The sequence below is a fragment of the Aethalodelphis obliquidens genome, unplaced genomic scaffold, assembly GCF_003676395.1.
Source record: "Aethalodelphis obliquidens isolate GAN/ISIS:26980383/991018 unplaced genomic scaffold, ASM367639v1 scaffold70, whole genome shotgun sequence".
NCBI classification, from domain to species: domain Eukaryota; kingdom Metazoa; phylum Chordata; class Mammalia; order Artiodactyla; family Delphinidae; genus Aethalodelphis; species Aethalodelphis obliquidens.
The window spans coordinates 7,810,388-7,831,683 of NW_020838014.1; the positions used below are offsets into that span (position 1 = coordinate 7,810,388).

General features: G+C 41.2%; 1 protein-coding gene across 2 annotated transcripts in view; it reads right to left on the reverse strand.

Moving 5' to 3' along the window:
- Window positions 1-17,976, reverse strand: part of NOTCH2 (notch receptor 2) — a 179,681-nt gene extending 161,705 nt beyond the window's left edge. For both annotated transcript variants that reach the window (XM_027090961.1, XM_027090963.1), the window contains exon 1: window positions 17,619-17,976. In XM_027090961.1, the coding sequence (XP_026946762.1) occupies window positions 17,619-17,691 (73 nt within the window). In that variant the 5' untranslated portion in view covers window positions 17,692-17,976. The remainder of the gene's footprint in view (window positions 1-17,618) is intronic.
- Between the last annotated feature and the right edge of the window lie 3,320 nt (window positions 17,977-21,296).

A 21,296-nucleotide genomic window follows, 5' to 3' on the forward strand; every position in this document is an offset into this window, starting at 1 on the left:
TCTGTATAAACAATTTATATTCTGTTTAAATTTGAGGTTATGATGATTAAGGAGAGAAATGCCAAGAGCTATGAAATAAAATTACATTAAGGGGTAGCCCATGCTGCATGCTCTTGAGAGACTTAAGAGAAACTTTAAGGAATAGCAAAGTCACTTCAGGCCACTCCGGAAGAACTAAGGCTTGAGACAGTAAAAACAGCTGGGGAAAAAATACTAAGAAACAGACACCAGAACACATAAAATGCTTGTAAATGAACACAACATTATGGATCCACTGGCAGAACATGTGGAAGCTGTGATGGGTTAAGGTGAGTCAGCCACACTCTCCAGCCTATTTCACTTTGGATCAACAGCAGCAGGGACAACTGGTTACTGCAGGCACAGAAGAGCTTTAAGAAAAGCTAACTTACCCATCTAGAGAAAGACTCCTCAACCTCTGCTTCATTACTGTCATGCTCTAACTGACACCACTAATCAAACAAAAGGAAAGAGAATCCTTTCAAATCATGGGCAACAGAACTCAGATTTAGGGACATTATGGAGCAAGCAATGTGATATAATGAAACAAGAACTGCCCCAGAAATTAGACCTGGATTCTAATCATGGCTTTGCCATATACTTACGATGCAATCTAGAGGAATTCCCTTAAGCTATTTGAGACTTACTGTTCTCACCTGTAAAACTAAAATATCACCAGCCCTCCTTCCTTAGCAGATTTCATTTGTGACTCAAATAAGATCACGTTGATAAAAGTGATTATAAACCAGGACGCACTATTTAATGTAAATATTATTGTATGTAAAATTCCCAATCCAAAATTCTGTGAAACAGAAAAACTTCACCATCTAGCCCCCAAATGATAAACTATTACATGACTCAAATTAGATCACATACATCTATATGATGAGACCAGCCTAAATGGGGATGGGAGGTATTATGTGTGTTAGGCTAGAGTAACCAACTTCAACCATTTTTTAAAATATTTCCCCACTGCTCTCCTAGTGTCTCAAAAATGCTCAGGAATTACAAGCAAGAGCGATAATCTCCTCACCCTCCCCTCGCCTTCTCTGGCACAGAAATCTGACATAGGCCACTTCACATGCCTGATTAGATAAGCTTTCCCAATGCTGAAAGCCAACTGCTTCTAACATTTCAAACCTGATTTCCATGAAGACTCAGGGGTGAAAGATGGAAACAAATAAGCCAACCAAGTAGATCCTCCTTATTGAAAGAGTTCTCCAGCTCTGAGTTGAAATACTAAATAATTTTTTTCTATGCACCTAATTGCTTCTGAGGTGATAGGTGCAAGTTGCTGCAAACTGAGCAGACAAAAGTGTCAGAAAGGCTTTGGACTTACACACAATTAATCCTGCAAACTTTAAATTACTAAAATGACAGTGCTTTAGTCTGTTCTTTAGGTGATCCATAATCCTGCCTTGGCAATGGAGCAGAGTCTAAAGGGAATCAGTAAAAGATATTAAAACAAGAAGTCCAGAGACAAGTATTCCCAGACTACATCTTCCAAAGGAGGAATTGCCATGAGACTAATGAAGTTTAAACTTTGGGGCCCCCTGCACTTGAGTGCCTATTCTGTGCCCAGAACCATGCAGTTAAGTATGCAGTTTCCAATATTTACAAACAATCCTGCAAGTTAGGTATTACTATTATTACAATTACATAAATCAGGGAATTGAGACTTAGAGAAGCTAAGTGGCTTGCCCAATACCCTTAGCCAAGAATCGGAGCCAGGCCTAGCTGGTTCCAAAACTCACCAGCTACGCTAAAGTAAACATCAAAATGTATTTGGAAGGGTATCTAAAAGTCATAAATAATCAGCCTTTACCGTCATTTACCTCTCATTATGCTTCATATCCCTGGGCATTCTCTCCTTCACCATTCAACTGGCAGCTGAACACAACTAAACCTGAAGGAGAAAGTCCAGTATGTCTGAAAGGACCCACATGTCTGATCATGCATGTTTAGACTGTATTTTAAAACAGAAGGGATTATCTGGGATTCTGTTGATGTCAAACATACTTCTCTCATCTATTAGTATTGATGACCATCAATTTTCAGTGACAAAGGAGATAATAAGGAAAATGTTCACAGAAAAGAAGAAAAGACAAGGTTATCCTCATGCTTTTTCTGTAACACTATGTGTAGAAATGCTACACACAGTTAATTTCAAAGTTCCCAGGCCTAGATAGGTTAGTACTGGGCAGTTTTAGTATTGGCCATGTCCACTTTCATATGCATTCCAATCATTTTACATGGTCTTTTGTATCCCTTTCAGAAAGATACAATAAGAATACAAGCACACAGTCAAGAAAAGCTATCTGCAATTTAAAAGGCTGGCACAAATAGGACTCTGGATTGCCATTTTCAGACTTTCAAAATGTTTTTTATTCTTTTAAAAAAGCTACACATTCATTCCTAGTCTTAATCTACTAAAGAATTTCTTTTAAGATCAAGAAGTAATAGAGAAATGCTAGACAACTTTCCTTGGATTACAACAAATATAAATCCATCCCTCCCATTTTCAAAGCGATTTAGAAAGAACTGCAACTCGTCAAAATGGAATTTTGACATTTAAATAATTTTCACATTATGTAAATGTTCATTCAGAAGTAAGATGTTAAGAATAGTAAAACTTAAGCCAATTTAATACAGAAAATATTACTAAATCCAAAGTTACACTATCTGTAGGGCTACAGGACTCCACCAAATGACAAAGGCATCACTTAATAGTGGGTAAATGTGTGAGCTCTGGAGTCGGGCAAGGGGGGTTCCAGCTCCTGGTCTATACCAGCTCCTGGTCTTTATCACTAACTGGGTGACCTGGATGACCATGCCTTAATCTTTCAGTAAGTAAGAATTATAACACCGACCGTGAGGACTAAAGCAAACACATAAAGCACTTTTTCCCCAGGCATCTGTCACGTAATAAACCCTCAGTATATGGAAGCTATTGTTACTTCTTATAAGCTCCACGAGGATAGAGTTTTTTGTCTGTTTCGTTCACTCTATTAATAAAGAAGCATGCCCCGGTCAGCTTTCATGCAAATACAGTTCCTCCAAAGTGACATTCACATTTATCTACATTAATTACATTCAAATGCTGCTACCCTTAGTATATACCTCCTCTCTTTTACTGTAAGTGGCTGCAGCTGCCTTTGCAGGATGATTTAAATTACTGGGAAATATTTTAAGTGTTTTAAGGGTATCTGAGTTAACATATGCACCACTTACATTTTCAGTGTGCTTACACATAATTATAAATATCTCAGACCATAAAAGAAAACCTTTCATAATACTCCCACAACTGAAAAACAAAGTCTTAGAAATAATTACAGAGGGAGCAGAAGGGAGTGGTAGGTAGAATACAGTTTACTAAATTGGCAAAATAAAATTTGGAGTTTTGTCTTAAAACAAAACAAAACAAAAAACCTGACAACCATTTGTTCAAGGCTGCCAAAACTTGAGAATAAGTAAACTGTCATGGGAAACAAATGTTAAAATATGAAACCCTTTTCTGAGAAAGTTACTCCACCAGTCCTGGCTAATCCAATTCTGAATCACTAACGACTCCAGTCCTGCTGGGTTGTCTTAACTACAGAGAAGTCCAAAGGGACAGGCAGGGTCTCACAGGCAAATATTTTCTCTGCTGTCACTGACATTTACAATATAGTCACACTTCTCTCCTCCCCCACCCTTCTCACTCCTTCACTGTTCCCTTTTCAGGTTTCAAAAATCAGAGGGTCAACATACTGATACATCATTCGACTAAGGAGTATAGAGGAGAGATCACTTGACTAGAAAACGAGAGCCTGGATTCTGGCCCCAACCTTGACCTAGCTCTGGGCCCTCTGGCCAGTCACTTGGGCTTTGCTTTCCTCATCTGTAAAACAACAATGGACTAGATGGGTGGTTCCCAGCCCGAGATCCCAAAATCTCCAGGAGCCCCTAAAGGTGTAATAACAGATCATGAGTTATTTCTATTATTCCAAAGAGATTCCATTAAGTGCTATAAGGCTAATTAAAACATCAAATGCATGGTGACACCAGATGGCACATGACGATGTTTATCATATCATAGGGAAGGGGGGAACAAGAGTGTTGGACTTGATATTGTCCTCAAAGCTACACCTCAGAAAAATCATAGTTTCTGTACTAAACATAATCCAACCACAAATGTCTGGTGAATAAATAAGGGGGAAATGATTGAATACGTATCAATACAATTTGTATAGTAGACAAATTCTCCAAATTGAAGATACACCCCATTAAGGGAACAGACTCAAATATAATACCCTTAAATATTTACAGGTTCATGGGAAACCAGTGAACAGTCTACATGCTGCAAACATGAAGCTCCTATTTCTCACCAAGGATCTGAATCACTCATCCACTTTTGATTAAAGAAAAGTGAAAGCAACAAAAAGCCAGTCTAAACTGCAACATAAAATACACCACCAACAATAACTACTATTCACTGCACTCTTACTATGTGCCAGGCACCATACTACAAATATAACACTGATTAACTTATTTAATCCTCATAACAACCCTAGCAATTACACGCTGCTATTACCTTTATTTTATAAATAATGAAATTTAAGCATAGAGTGCTTAAGAAACAGGGACACAGGGCTAGTCAGTTAAGAGCCCTGTGTATCCCCGCCCTTTCTCCCTCTAAGCTGACAACTCCTTCTCAAAGAGAAGTCTCTCAAAACACAAAGAGAAATGTCCCCAAGCAGAGCCCTTAGGAGTTGGGCCATTGCTCTTGAGAGCAGGTTTCTGAGGAGCTCATAGCTGTGGCCCATTCTGGCTTAAAGACATCCTTAATGGAAACTCCCCTCTTCTCAACCCAAATTCAGTCTGCTTGTCCTGATGATAGAAATCAACTGAGAGAAGCCCAGGGCCATTAGTCAACTAAAATCAACCCATTTATTCAGAAGGTACAAATGATTCCTAACAGCTGGCTCTTACATTCAGAGAACCTATGATGAAAAACATGCATTTTCAGTGTACTAGAATGAGTAAAGGTTAGGGAGACAAATAGACCAAAACAATCAGTCAATCAATCAGTCAATTCCAAACCTGCCACTTACTAACTGCATTATCCTGAGCATGTTACAGGTCTCAGTTTCCCCTACTCCCCATCTCAAAGGGTTGTTGTGCAGGGTAATCGTGTGAATGTACAGAAAGTGCCATGGCTGACTGCAGAGGCCCTAGAGCCAGAGGTCTGAATCCTCGCTCCATCCCTCACTAACAACATGATTGGCCCCAAGACCCAAAGCTACGAATCTAAGCTCCGATTTCCTTACCTGTAATATAGCTAATTACTGTCTACCCCAAAGGATAGCCACGCGAATTAAATGAGGAGATATATGTAAAGCCCCTAGGAGAAGGACGGACACATAGTAAGAAGTAAGCAATTTTTTTTAAAAAGCTGAGGTTTTAAAAGTCAAACCACAAATTTAAGTCCCAGCTCTGTTACTTATTATCTAGGGCTAAACAATGGTATACAAGCCAACTAACCCCTCAGAGGCTCAGTTTCAACCGAGATTTTGTAAAGATTAAAGGAGGCAATTGTGTAAGAGTGTTCTGTAAACTCCTCATTGCTATGTAAATGTTAGGGTTGTTTCACGTTTTATGTTAATTGTATCGAGTGGTCCTTTCAAATACTATCTTCATCTTTAAAATGGAAAAACTGAGGCAGAGAAATTTTAAGCCATAGAGGGAAGGCTGCTAATCCCAAAAGTAGGATGGAGAAAAGGATTGGGCCAAAATAAATTCAGATCATGACAAAGCAGAAAAGTAATAAGCCTTCAAGAGGAAAGATGAGAATAAACGTCCATTAACGTATGTTTTTAATCAGCAACTTCACCTGCTGATTAAGCCTCTCCGTGCACAGTCCAGGCGTAAGAATTCTCTAATTTCCTCCCAGAAACAGCATTAGACTTCAGGATGAGAAAGAGCTTCACTATCAAGCCTCTTTTCCCATCCGTAAGTTAATTTTGTGGCTGGGGCAAAGACCAGGGGACACAAACTGGAATCTAACTGGCTTTCTCTTAACCACACCTTAAAAAAAAAAAAAAGTTGCAATCTTACAGAGAGGTCTCCTTCTTTGGCTGGTCAGAAATGTCGTTGTTCCCCAGGTCTCCTCATGCTAAATACGGTAATAGCTGGCAAACAAACAGCCCAGTAAATTCCAATGATACTTAAGAAAGCATTAACATTGCCTGAAATTACTCTGAATCAAATACTTAAGACCTACAGGGCTGCCACATAGAGCAGTTCAGCTGGAACTCTTATGCCAAACGCAGCAGGATGCCTTAAGAACATACAAGCTTGAAAAAAAAAAGCAAATCTACTCTTCTTTATTGCAACATTCTTCAGCAACAACACTGATCTCCTACCCACTGTGCACACAGCACTGCACTAGGGCAGTGGGAGGCTGGAGGGAGAAAGCTAAGAAACAGGTGGTGTTCGTGGGGTGCCAAAACAACAGGTTGATTCAGTCAGTTCTGTCCCACAACTAATCAATTTGGTGAAGGGAGAGGGGAAGGAATCTTAGTCATCCTGTTGGCCGACCAAACTGACTGGCTAGACCATTGCACAATTATCAATTAGGCCAAAATATCAGATTTAATAGTGCATATTAGCCCTGCCTAATGGGATGTTACACACTTCCAAGATCTTGGATATCTCAGAAGACAACACAGAAGCAGATTAACCTCTACCCACCAAAATCACTTATCAGGCTCCAGAATACACTGTTTTTTTTCCAGCATCTTTTTATAAGGTATTAAAGTAAATGTGCATTTTCTGGGCACATAAAACTGACAGCTTGTTGATTTATGATACAGTCAGATTAGAATTTTAAAGTAATTACAGAAAATACCAGTTAACAAATACATAGAAAATTGACCAAGCACATTAGAAATCAAAGGATTTTTTTAAAAACTATCAAATAAATTTTTGATATCAATATTGGTAGCAATTTGATATTATGTAGTTTAACGTGTCCATACATGTTTTGACACATTTAAGATAGACAAAGAGATAATACCTTTAATATTTAAAGAAGTATTTTAAATCAGTAACCAAAAACTAAATACCTTGATGAATAAAAGACACAATATACCAAAATAAAGAAATAAAAAGAAAAGGCAATACAAATGGCTACTGACCATATGAAAAACATTCAACATCACTGTAAGCAGAGAGACCAATTAAGATGAGGTAGCATTTACCACTTACCCAATTGGTAAAGAGTTGTAAAAATAAAAACTAGTGTTGACAATGGCTGGAAACACTGAGAGTCTCATATTCTGCTGATAAAATTATAACTTGGTCAAACTATATGGAAGGAAATTTGGCAGTGTATATCAAAAGCCACACAAAGATCCACACTCTTTAATACAATAGTTTGACTTCTTGGAATTTATGTTAAGAAAATAAATATTCCTATCAAGATTTATATGTAAAATGTTCATCACAGCATTATTTACAAATTATGAAAATTGGGAACTAAGAATAGATTTCAGTTTAAATAAAATATAATAGAATCTTCAGATAGAACAATATGCAGCCTTTAAAACCATGTTCTTAAAAAAATATTTATACACAAGAAGTATATTCAATATCTTGTAATAAACTATAATGGAAAAGAATCTGAAAAAAGATTTTATATATATATATATATATATATATATATATATTCTTTTTGAATCACTTTGCTATACACCAGAAACTAACACAATATTGTAAATCAACTATACTCAATGAAAAGGAAGAAAGAAAAAAATAAAATAAAGAAAGAAATATTTATATATGGGAAAATGTTCACAATATTTTAAGTGGTGCAGAAGTATATGGTAAAACTGTAATATGTTAAAGTCCTAATTATAGTAAGAGACACAGAAACAAAACTGTATGAAATGTAACAAAATAGCAAGTGTGGGTTTTGATTGGAGGTGATAGGATTATTGGAGATTTTAATTTTTTCTTATGTTTTTCTGTTTAAAAAATTCTATTTCCCAATTTTTAAAATTCACTCTCTTTGAGATAGTAATTTCTCTTCTGGAAATCTAGCTTAATGGAAAAAATCCTAAAGAGGGAAATTTTTGTATAAAGAAGATCAGTGCCATTTATATAGAGAAAAAAAAAAAGATGGAGCCAAATATGCAACCAAAGCAAAGGAGAAATCACCAAAGAAAGGCAGAACAGAAAACTGTATATACATTATAAATATACAATTTTTAAAACTAAGAGTAGATAAAAAGACCAAATGATGTACACCAAAATATTAACAGTGGTTAAGACTGTGGATTTTTCTTACACTTTTCTAGACTTTTCAAAGGTCCTTAACTATCTTTAAATGTAATTACTTTAAAACCCCCTCCCCCCAAAAAATCTTATAAAGGTGCCATAGAAAATCAACAAAGTGTAAATATGAGTTAATTACATGTAAACATAAGGAATAATTCTGTTGCGATGCAACCCTACCTTAAAATGTAACAATGTTTGTTTTCAGTTACAACCATTTTCCTTAAATGTCTTAGAAAGTTTATGTCACAGGAGCCATGACATATTGTTACTTACTTTATATAGTAACATCCAAAACTTGCATGATTTACAAATATGTTTTTTTCTCTAATAATCCTCATAAAGATTAGAAAGTGCTTTAGATGTTGTAATAAAGTAAATACCCTTCATGTTTCCAATTTAAAAAGATATAGCAAATAAGTAAAGGTATATTCTATGCAAAGAAAACATAGTAAAAAGTAATAATCAAAACATAGATGTCCTCAAACTTCAATGACTCTCCACACTTTAGAGACAAACAAAAGCATGTGAAAGCAGAGAATTAAACAAAAGTTTCTTTGCAGCATACCACATTAACCATTCAGAGAAGTTAACAAATTAGCACTATCTAGTTTTCTTATTATTCATATTCATAAACTCAACAGAACATATTAGTGTATAAATAGTTCTCAATTTTTCTTATTTGAATGTTGGATAAGTATGCCAACACAGCAACCTCTCCCTGTTAGGTACTAGCTAAAATAGGCTATTTAATCTTTGAGGTTTAAAAGCCTCCCAGAATCTCCTCACAAAAGAGAGAGAGTAAAAAGAGATGAAAAAGAAGCAAACAATTTAAAAAGGCACCTGCCTCTGAACAAGGTAGTATACTTTAGAACGTAACCACAGCTTCTTGTACAACACTTTAGTCAGCAAGCAAAACTGTATTTTAAAGGGATACTATTTGTTAAAAGACAACAGACTATTAGGGAGACAATATTTGACTCCAGTCAAAATATTATCATCATGTTTTCCTTACCTCACAAAATACACACACGCTTTCTTCATATGAATAAATATATGAGGGTGGGAGCGCTACCCTTAACCCAGAAACAGGTTCTGCAACACCCACAGATCCAACCTGTCTTTGCGAGATGATGAGTCCACCTTGGCACGATATTTGGCTGAGGCATTCAAAGAACCAGAGTCACTGCCAATATCCTGCAGAAGGAAATGACTTGAAGACCAGAAACTGCCCTAGAGGCCTCTGGGGAAGGTGCTCCAGTCCACTGGGAAGAGAGACACAGGCCCCTCACCGCATGACTAGGAGAGCAAGGGCACCGGAACTGGAACATGGTAACCCGCCTGCAGTTCAAGAGTGGCAAGGTACAGTAAAATGACCTCCCAGGAGTTTGTCCAATCATCTAGTAAACCCCAAACTTTGAGGGGCTAGTAGGACAGGGTTTTGCCAAGACAAGCACAAGAGGGTGAGGGAGACGTCAGCATGATTAATCAATGCCACCTGAGGCAGCAACTCGGGGTGTGTCCACGCTACACCTCAGTCATTGCCTGACTGTGATGAGAAGTTCCTTTAGCTACTGCCACTGAGAACTCGATCTTCCAAAGGAGCCCCTTCCACCTTAACTTGTCCTAGATCAGGCTCAGTCAGCATCCAGGACTGAGAACACAGCCCTCTCTCTTGCCACAAACCCACTAAGACACCACAGCAGGTGCCAAATTTATATTTACACCCCCACCAAACAAGGGGTCTTTGTCTTTTCCCAGTCAAGTCAAGTTTTGATACTTCTGAATTCCAACAGAGAAAGAGGAGAACAGCAGACAAGCCCAGCAGGGGTGAGCTGGGGGTCGCCGTTCCCTGGTGGTCCTAGAGTTTCCTCCCTCAGACCCTACAGCTCTTAGTCACCCTGACTACAGGAAACTGCTCTCAGAGAGTGTAGATAAGTTACTAAATAACTGTACTTCATGTTCCTAATTTTGTGTGCTCATCTGTCTTGTCTCCCTGATGATGTCAGCTCCTTGGGGGCAGGACTCTATCTTCCATTTGGTCAGTGATTCCAACACAGCTAGAAAAGTAAAATACCCTGTACTCCCTACCACATGATACTAAGGAAAACACACAAATTAAGGATGACAACACACCACAGTCCTCCCTAACACACCACTAAGAGAGAAGAGCTACACAGGCAATAAATCTTAGAGCCAATATAGCTAGGGCTCCTACTAGAGTATTATATAGAAACATATATTTACATATATAAGTAAATGAATACAATAATTGCTTTGCTTTGCTCATTCCTAGCTATGGCTTTTCATCCCACCTTCTTGGCTTTACTATTCTTTTTAAAGTCACAATGTATTTTCTGCCACAAAGCTGGTCCTCCCTTCAAAAGGGAGAGGAGAAAAGAAAGAACAGACCTACAGCCAACTTCCTACCACTGCCAATGAACACTGCTGTTTGTCCCATCCAGAGGCCGTGAGCATATCCTTTCAGATCTGAAGCCACTTCCTTCTTCTTATCAAGAACAGCAAGACCAGGGCTTCCCTGGTGGCGCAGTGGTTGAGAGTCCACCTGCCGATGCAGGGGACACGGGTTCGTGCCCCGGTCCGGGAAGATCCCACATGCCGCAGAGCGGCTGGGCCCGTGAGCCATGTCCGCTGAGCCTGCGCGTCCGGAGCCTGTGCTCCGCAACGGGAGAGGCCACAACAGTGAGAGGCCCGCGTACCGCAAAAAAAGAAAAAAAAAAAAAAAAAGAACAGCAAGACCAAGTGTCTTTGTCAGTGGAGCACTCCTGGGCCCGTTCTTGCAGACTGCTCAGTTCTGCTCAAGAGGTCCTCCATTCCTCCTTTATTCTCCCTTCCTTCTTCCATTCGCTGCAGCAGCCCAGACACCCCACCAAAGCAGGACTGCCTGAAATGAGTGACCTTTATATTTTTTGGCACTAACATATCTGAGGGAAATCCCTGCACCAGACATGTGTTCATAGGTTAACAAAGCAGACATCCTCAAAGACAGCATCATTCACAAGGGCTGAGGACAGAATTCCTTAATGGACACCAAAAAGTCTGTGGAACTTTTAAGTATTCTGGTATCTCAGGTAACATTCTGATGGAGGGATAAGGAGGCTTCCACCAAAGTCATACATGACACACACATGGCAGTCCTAAGACTTTGGATAGATCACAAAAAAAACTTTTTTTTTTTTTTTAACAACAAAATAACTTTACTAGCCTTATGGGGACACCAGAGCAGCTTCCTTCTCCCTGGTGAGCTAGGCATTCCGTAAGAAGCAGGGGAAGAAAATGACCACAGAACGCAGTCAAAGCAACCCACCTCTAGCACTATCAAAGAATAAACAAACAAACAAAAACAAAACAAAAAGCCCTTGGCTTCCCTAGATTCACTCTGCAGTGATTCCAAAACTTCCCTAGTGTAAGAATTACCTGGCTATTTCTTAAATATACAAATTCCCAGACACTATTCCATACTCACTGGATCAGAATCTCCAGGAGAAGACCCCAGGTATTCCTATCATAAGAGAGGTTAGGGAAACACTGCTCAACAAATGCTTCCCTCCCACAAGTGCCTCTCTGGGCAGGGAAGTATAAAACACATAGGGCTGAGGTGATTAACCCAAACAATCACCCCAGACAGGATCATCTTCATGCTCCTCACTGAGTTTAACTCCTTCTACGGAGGGGTGGGTGTCAGTTCAGTAAAGGGTACCTTTGGATTCCTGTCACCCACAAAGGGCTCAGGACTCTTTGAGACAAATGCCTGAGAAGAATGCCAATGGGGGCAAGTCATAAGGAGGCAGATTACAGCTGAATATGAAAAGATCTTTCTAAGAATTACAGCTGTCCAAATCTAGACTCACCTGCCTCCGAAGGCAGGGAGCTGTCTATCACAAAAGGTGTTCAAGGAGAAAAAAGGCAGGCTACATCTTAACCAGGATGTTGTGAGAGGATCAGAATCAGCACGGGAAAGATAGGACTAGGTGAACTTTTTAAAGTTCCTCCCAATACATAAGCCAATAAAGAGGAAAATTTCAGCTACCCGTTAATTAATAAAAAGAGACAGCATAAAAGTCTGTAGGTGGGGTCAGCCTTCAACTGATCTTTCCTCTTCAAAGGAGAAAGGAGTATAAGGACACACCCCTGACTCACCATTGCTCTCTTTCAGAATGTCCCAAAGCTGGGGAGGACAGAGCAGGAGTCACAGGTGCTCTAACCAGGGCCTGCTGCCCAGCTGACTCTGCATGCTGGGCACAGGTCGGAGAAGGGATGTGTGTGACATGGTCCCTGCCCTCAAGGAACAAATTTCATTTTGGAGATAGCTCACACTCTATGATTCTCTCAAAAATTTATTTATCATGTCTCACTGTTAGAGTTGCTTGTCAGTGGTGGTGGTTTTCAAGGGAACCCTCTTGGTGGGAAAAAAACAAATACACTTAATGTAAATATCCTCTCAGTCTAGTACAAGTTTGCAATATCCAGCTCAGGATGAAAAAAAACTCAAAACAATCATCTAAGCAAACTTAGTTAATTCTAAGTTTGGGATTGACATGTACACACTGCTATATTTAAAACAGATAACCCACAAGGGCCTACTGTAGAGCACAGGGAACTCGGCTCAATATTCTGTAATAACCTAAATGGGAAAAGAATCTGAAAAAGAAAGGATACTTGGATGGGTATAACTGAATCACTTCGCTGTACACCTGCAACTAACACATCACTGTTAATCAACTACACTCCAATGTAAAATAAAAAAATTTTTCTTAATTCTAATTTTAAAAGCACTATATTCCGAGAGTCCCCAAAATGTCCAAATTACAGTCAGGTGTGGCAACTCTGGACAAAATAATAGAAATTGCTGCCACAGTAATATAGTAAATACAGGAAGCAGTAGGAGCAACTCAAGTGAGAGGCTGGGGGTGGGTGCCAGCACCTCTGAGGTTAAATTCCAAAGTAAAAGTGACCTTTATGAAGGTCAGAAGTGATCAGAAAAAAGAAAGAGAGAAGAAACTACACACACACACACACACACACACACACACAGAGGGAAATTCAAAATGGCAAGTTTAAATAAAACATCTGGGGAAGGGAAAAATTTGTTTTTTCGCCCAAATGTAAGGTAAACAATAACTCTTGCAAATACTGTCTTTTAAAAAACTGACTTGAAGTACCACAGTAGTCCAGAATAAGAAAATGACTAAAAGTAATTGTTCAATTAAACAAATATTTATTGAGTGCCAATTAGATGCCAAGGCACCATACTAGGTACAAGGGGGGGCATCAGAATAAACACAACTGAAAAGACACAGTTCTTTTCCTCAAGAGGCACACATTAACAATAAGCACTTGAGGAAGTGCTAAGTATTTTTGTGTACATGAGCTCATTTGTACAAGAGATGGAAGTGGTGTGGAGAATGGACGAGGCACTGGACTGAGGACCAGAAGAGAGAAATTCTAGTCTCGACTCTAGTCTTGGCTCAGTGATTATGAACAAAGTGCCCGAGCAAACGGAGGACCAAAGCAGTGCCCCTCCAGCAACAGCACAAGACTAATTAATAACTGACCTGGAGGAGAATTCTGGTCTTCTGGCTTCTAGTCCAGTGATCTGCCCAAAATACAATGCATATGGTAGCCCGATAAGAAAGAAAAGTAGAGGAAAAGAAAACCCTTTGGTTTCAAGTCATTTGCAGAGAAAGGAAAGAAGAGAGAAGGAGAATAAGGAAAGGGTGGAAGTAAAATAAAAGGTTCAGGTTGCGGCATCCAGAGATGTCAAGAAAAGCAGCACTTAAATAAGCACCGTACACACAGTATAATGTAAAACCTCGGAGTATATTCTCATGCAAACCATTGCTTAGAATTTTTCGCTCTACAACCGTTAAGGACCAATAGACAAACTGTCCAAAAATGATACATATGAATGAAGCTTGAAGAAAAAGAGAGAAGAAAGGGAGGAGGCCGTTTATAATAATATCCTGCAAATATATGAAGCCCTTCTAAAGAGACAATGTGGACCCACTGTGCCCAGATGAACAAGAAGAAATAGTATTATACTCTATAGCTTTTATGCTGGCAATTTTAAAAACCTTTGGGAGTCAGAAGGGTCAAATACTGGAATGGCTGATTAAGGTTCAGCCCATTCTGGAAATTATTAAAATTAAAAAGGAAAGACCCCATATACACACCTGAAGGCAGAATAATGAAATATCATTGAGTTCCAACCAAGTTACTGTATCAGAATCACCTGTAAACCTTGAAAAATACAGAATCTCAGATCTACTGCACCAAAAGCACCCCAGCTGATTTTGAAGCAGCCAGGATGTGGAGCTTTGCTCTACTGCCGTGGACAGGGTAAGGAGGAAGACCACTAGGAATGGCATCGGAGAGTGGGAACTAGATCAATGCAAATTTTGTGGGCAAAATAGAATTTCTGCGGGTGTGATATTTTTAAAATGTATTGTAAGGCTGGTCTGAAGCATCCAAGCATATCCCACCGAACTTAAACATTTTCTAAGGCTCCTGAAGTCAGCAACTATAGTTCAGGTGAACCGAAAGTTACTCCTCTATGCTATAAGAAGCCCACAGGAGAGGCAGTAGAGTGGGAATGGCACAGGGAGATGCCAAAAAGATGTGGCAAATATTTTTTAGAATCAAAAAATCAGGAAAAAGAAAAGAGAGACTAAAAAAAAAAAAAATCACTCTCCTTCATCCCTCTTCCCCAACAAGAAATAATAACAATACAGAGAGAACAAGAAGAAAAAGGAAAACAGTTTTAGGGTAAGTTTTATCTCCATCTGAAGGAAAAAACAATTGGTGATTTTTTTAAAAGCAAGCGAAGAATTCAACTGAGAAATCATCTAGCAGGCAGCAAAACCAGGGAGTCACTTCCCATTGCAAAGCAAAAGAAAACAAGGAGCAAGGGGTGGTCTTGATAGCTGTTTAGACAATCAGACAGATGGGTTGACAGCTCCTTGCCTTAGGAACTCAGCGATGTTTAAATTAACAATTGGCCACTAGCCAAATACAGGAACACTCAAAAGTTTGGAAGGGTGTGTTATAATTGGTACCTTGGCAAAACACAATGATAATAAATTGAGAAGATTCAAGCAGCTTTCACTGCTAGACTCTGAAAAGATTCAAGATTTGTACCAATAAACAGGTTTTTTAATCTCTTCTGTTTTTGTGTAGTTTAGCATCTGAAGAACACCTAAAAATCAAAATACCTAAATCCTATCCTTTGAGCTAACACTAACACTCGACTTGTCCACCTAAAAGCTGGCTAGTAAGAGCAATACCTCATCAGTGCAGAAGTATACGTCCTAGAATGAGAGAAACCTTGTGTGTCAGAGTAATCCTATTTCTGACATCAGTCTCATCATTAAACACTTAATTTAGCAAATCGCTTTGCAAACATATTATTCCCTCCAACTCTCTAAAGTAAGTGATCTCTTTGGTTCTCTTCCATAGATGAGACAACAGACCATGAAGATTAAATTATTTACTAAAACAAGCTAATGGTAGACCAAGGATTATAACCCCGGACTAGCCCATTGTTTATACTCCTCTCTATCCTAAATTTACACTTATACTAGAACTTTAACTCAAAGAAAAAGGAAAGGCAAAAATACTATCATATGTGTTTTGTTAAACGCTTCTGAAACAAAAGCTTTGGTTCATCATCACACAGCATCCTAGCCCACTTCTGAAATTCTGAGGGACCCAGAAGTGTATGGAATTTGAACTTTCCAAGAAAGATCTGGTTGGTGTTGAACAACCCAGCACTGTGATAAATAACCTTGATGTCTTTTAAACATCTGTGATTGGCATGTCGACTGTCTGTTAACAATGAACAAAAAGCAAAGTTTTCTGAAGCTCATCTTCATAACTTTCTCTTTGCAAAGAGACATAGATCATGTACTAGTCTTCTTGGTAAGGGTAAAAAATCTTCCTTCAGATTAGGCTAGGAAAAGAAGGGGCCCCTTTCGGTTCAACAAACATGCACAAGCCACCATCCCACTGGAATCAGAGAGTTCAAAAAAAAAAAAAAACACAGCCCTGCCCTGAAAGGACTTTCTGAATACCTTTTGACTGTCATGGGTTTAATATACATTCTCTTAATTAATCCTATTAGCTGGGTAATTTCATTCCCATTTTATTGGTGAGTTCATACAACAGAGCTGGATTTGAACCCAGGATTAAAGAGCAGAGCTCCAAAGCCCAAGCTCTTTCCACTAAACAGTCTGAAGAAATCTGCAATCTAAGAGTGTGGGTGGGATGGGTAAGATATGATTCGATTTCCTTTCCTTGATCCAACCGTGTTCAGAAAGACTGTTGCAAATATCCAACCATAAAGAAGCTTTCGAAGGCACCACTTTGAATTAACGTATCCACTGGTCCTCACCCGCCCCCGCCCCACCTCCAACCATGCCAAAAGAACAGCAAAAGCTGCTGCCAGGTTGGAGGAGTTGGTGATCGTCACACCACATTCCTGGGGCTGGAGACAGACTCTGAAACAGCGCCCGAGCTCTGCGCCTCGGTAAGAATAACAGCAGTGGAGATTTTTAAATCATGTGGCTCAGCAAGCAGCCACACCAGTTTTCCTACTGCTCCTGCCTCCACCTTTCAAAGACTCGAGCAAAACTTTACACCGGATTCATGGGGACCGTGGATTCAGAGTGTCAGAACTCAGGCGCGCCGCAGAACCCTGTCCCCATCCAAACCAAACCCACCCACTCAGACTGTGGGCCTCCTCTTAGCAAAGCTAAGTCTGGCTGTGAAGGTGTAAGCCGTTGGCCTTGGAGGCCCTGCCCCCGCTCCCTCCATGCCAGGATCTGGCATTCCTCCGCTCAGCCCATCTGCGCTCCGCGGCCGGCGATGGCTGTCCCGGGCAGCCCGCCCTTGGCTCTCCCTCGACCCCAGGAAACGCGGAGCAAAGTGGGCAAAACTGCCCAACTCCCCGAACTCAAGTGCTCCAGAAAGGGAGTTTCTGAGACTTGCTGCCCGCCTCCGGCCGAGGAGGCGTGCGTGCGGCCACCGGCAGAGGGGAGCAGGAGGCGGCGAGGAGCGCGGGGGAGGGGGCGCGCCCAGGGAGGGGGGGCGATGATGTCCAAACTTTAGGAACTAAGTGGCCTCACTCCACGCCGACGGCGAGCCCGGCCTTCTCGCAGAGTGGAGGACTGAAGGGTGGGAAGGGTCGCCCCAGGTGGCCGGCCGGGCCGGGCCGGAGGGGCATGGAACGGGGCGCAGGGGACAGCACCCCACGCCCCGATACTCACCAAGCGCGGGGGTCGCGCGGCACAGCCACAGTGCCAGCAGCGCCCACAGCGGAGCGGGGCGCAGGGCGGGCATCTTCTCGGTCGCCTCCTCCTCCGCCGCCGCCGCCTGGGCAGATCCACATGGGGAGGGGGTCCCGAGAGAGGAGCCCCCACTTTTTCCTCCTCTCCTCCTGCTTCTGCCGCTCACGGCCTAGCGCTGCGCCCCGAAGCTCGGGCTTCCGTGCCTCCACTCCCTGCACCCCAAGTCCGCCGCTCCTGGGCCGCCGCCTCAGCCGCCGCCCGAAGTTTGGCTGAAACTTTCTTGGGTGTGCAGCGAAGCAACCTCGTGTGTCCTTCCGCCTCGGCCTCCTCCTCCCACCGCAAACCCCGCCCCGCTGTCGCCGCGGCCAGGCCCCGCCGCCTTCAGCACCCAGGGGTTTCCCGCAGGAAGAAGCGCCGGCCCGGGCTGCGCGCGGAGGGATCTACTATGAGTCTTAGACACCCCTTCCAGCCTCGCCAACCCGCGTCGGCTCCCGACGCGCCTTAACTCGATCGGCGCTGGAGCGTCTCTCGGGGCCCGACCTCAGCCGACGGGGTGGGTGTTAGGACCCTGAACTTGAATCACTAGGGTTGTCGAGATCCTGAACTTGCCGGAGCGACAGACATCATCCAGTGAGATAGGTTTAGCCCACACACCCCACACATCCATCCACACACTCCCGGGCCAGCAAGAGGAATGCGGTAGAGAGGGACCAGTGCTGTCAAAGAAGGTAACGGGCCAAGACGCCAAAGTCCATTTAAAATGAACAGAGCCATAAACTGGGGTTGCACCCTTCATTCATTCATTCATTCATGCAGTCAGTCAGTCAGTCAGTCGTTTAGCAAATATTTCGTAGGCGCCTTATTTTGCGTAGCGGTGTGCCCGGCACAATGGACTGTTACTAAAGACGCATGATGCACAAGCTAGCTTTGAGGGCTGAGACATTGCTGCTGCGGGCTGCAGGATTCAGGGAAGCCTTTCGTGAAGGAGCTGGAATGAGAGCAGGATCTTGAAAGGTTAGTAAAATTGGTATAGGACAAGGAGATCAGCTAAGGATATCCCATTGTAAGATGTTGATAACAGCTAAAAATCAGAAACAACCTAAATGCCCACCCATAGAGGAATGGATGAATAATGTATGGTATATTTGTAAAATGAAACACAATACAGCAATTGAAAAGACTGTATTCATATATGTCAATAGAGATAAGTCTTAAAAATAAAAAGATAGTAAAAAAAACTAATTTCAGAAGGAACTATAAAGTATACCATTTCTGTATATTTAAATGTTTTCCAAACAATACTATATATTATTTATGAATACATAATACACAGTATATGGTAGAAGACTATAACCAGAATAATGGTTACTTCCTCAGCAGGAGAGTGGGGAATGTGATCAGGTATGGGTACAAGTGGGCTTGCTATTTGTAAGAAAAGAGCTGAAATAATCAAAAAGTTTGTGTGAGCATAACATTCCAGGGGAAAGGCATCATTAAAAGCAAATAAGATAAGGAAGTCAGTAGATGAGTTCCGGCACTATTAGCAACGACCCACCAGAGTCAAGGCGGGAAAGGAGGTTGGCAGAAGATTATGCAGGACCTTGAATGACAAGCAGGGGATGGGGGGTACAGTTATCTCTCAGGTCATAGAAAACCATTGAAGGTTTTTGAACAGGAGTGAGACTTGATGGAAAGGAAAGTTGCTCTGATAATCCTCCGCAAAATTGATTGTCAGGAGCAAAAGGTGAACCGGAGTCCAAGGACCAGTCAGGAGCTTGTGAGACAGTCCAGGCATGGGGCGATGAAGGCCTGCAGTAATGAGGTAAATTCCAGAATGGAAAGGAGGGAATGGATCTGAGGCAATCTTGAAGAAAAAAAAAGGGGGGGGGGAGGGGGGAGGTGGGAGGGGAGGCAAACCTATGTGACTAGTTGGATGTGGGAGTTTATGATCCTATTGGGAAGGGGAATCCTACCCACAGAGCCTCTCCCTGGCTCCTGCAGGATAAAATCCAAACTTCTACAAATGGTAAACATAAGGCCTTTACTTCACTGGGCTCCAGATCTTGTCCTCTCTGCCCGCACTGTGAACTTTACACAATAACAGTATTGAATGACTTGAGACTCCCCTGAACATATCGTCTTGCTTCAGTCTCTGCACCTTCTGTCCCCTGATTTGGAATGACTCTTGTAGTCCCCTTCCCTCTTCCTCTTGGTGAACTTCTAATCACTCATCCTTCAGTCCTGAGAAGGCTCTACGGAGACTGTAACGAATTTCCATCCCTCACGGACAGTCCCTCCACTGTACTGCTTCTTTATCTTACACTGTTATCTATTTTTTCACACAGGACCGTTTGTATTTCTATCTTCTCAACCAGATTAAGAGGGCCGTATGGGCAAGGACCATGGCCTTATTCATTCCCAGTATCTATCACATAAGAACTAGAATGTAAAACAACACCAAACAAGTGCCAGTCAGTATGATCATAGGCCTATGATTTTCCAAACTGGATTTTAATAAGCACTTTATAATAGAGAAGCAAGTACTATTATTGAAAGTAGTCAGTTGGGATGCTAAAAACTCTTTTCAAAAATAACATAATTAGTCAAAATAGTTTTGGAATTTCCCTTGTACAAATATGTTCAGTAAAAAGATGATTAAATTACTTTTTAGGTGTTGACCCGTGGGGTTACCAGCTTGATTATTCACCTTACTCACTAAATAGAGTTCATAATGACTTGGCTGTATACAAATTTTTGAAATCACCTGCAAAGATTTGATTTGTCGTTATTAATAGATCCAGAAGAATGTAAAAGTAATCACCCCCAAAGAGCAGCTCCAGAAATGACTGTAGCTACACAACATTATTAAAATATGTATGTGATTTCTCAAGGTGACTGTCTCAAGGAAACCAATTACTTTGTTCACATGTAAGTTTTGTTGGATTTGTTATTAAGTTAAATTTATGGCGTACATCCCCATAAGGACAAAAGTAATAAAGAATAAATGTCATGAATGGAAGTCAGGGAAGGCTATGACGGAAGAGGTATTTGAAGGGACGTGTTTTGAAGGAAGTTATGCATATAAATTGGTAAAAATGAAACAAAAAGGGAGCTGAAAATCAAGGGAAGAAATTGGAATCAGCAAAGACTGAGAGATGAGAGCAAGTAAGTCCAACCCATCAACTGGCATTCTGGTGAATATTTACCATGGTCCAGATCCTGTGTGAGGAGTTGAGGGATAAAGAAAGAGAGAGAGAAGTAACAGACAATTAATATCCAGTGCGACAAGTAGAATGTTCACAGCTGAACATTCACAGCTGAGGGACTGTGTGTCATGTCCCAGCCCAGGGGTGGTCAGGGAAGGCTTCCCGGAAGACCTCAACAGCTGGACTAAGAATTGGAGGACCAGAAGATTAATGAGGTAAAGAAGAGGTGATTTCGCATGGTTAGAGGTCTAAGCTGTCTCAAGCACAGGGAATGAGTGTAGAGGCAGGTGAACAATAGAGATGAGAGATTGTTCCCTACAGTGGGAAGATAAGAAGTTAGGCAGGGGCTGTGGGCGTGCAGAAAAGATAGGCATTGGCTCCTAAGACTCGTAATTGCTTAGGTGAGAGAGGAAAGGTAGACCAAGGAGTCAGCAATGACCTCAGTATCTTG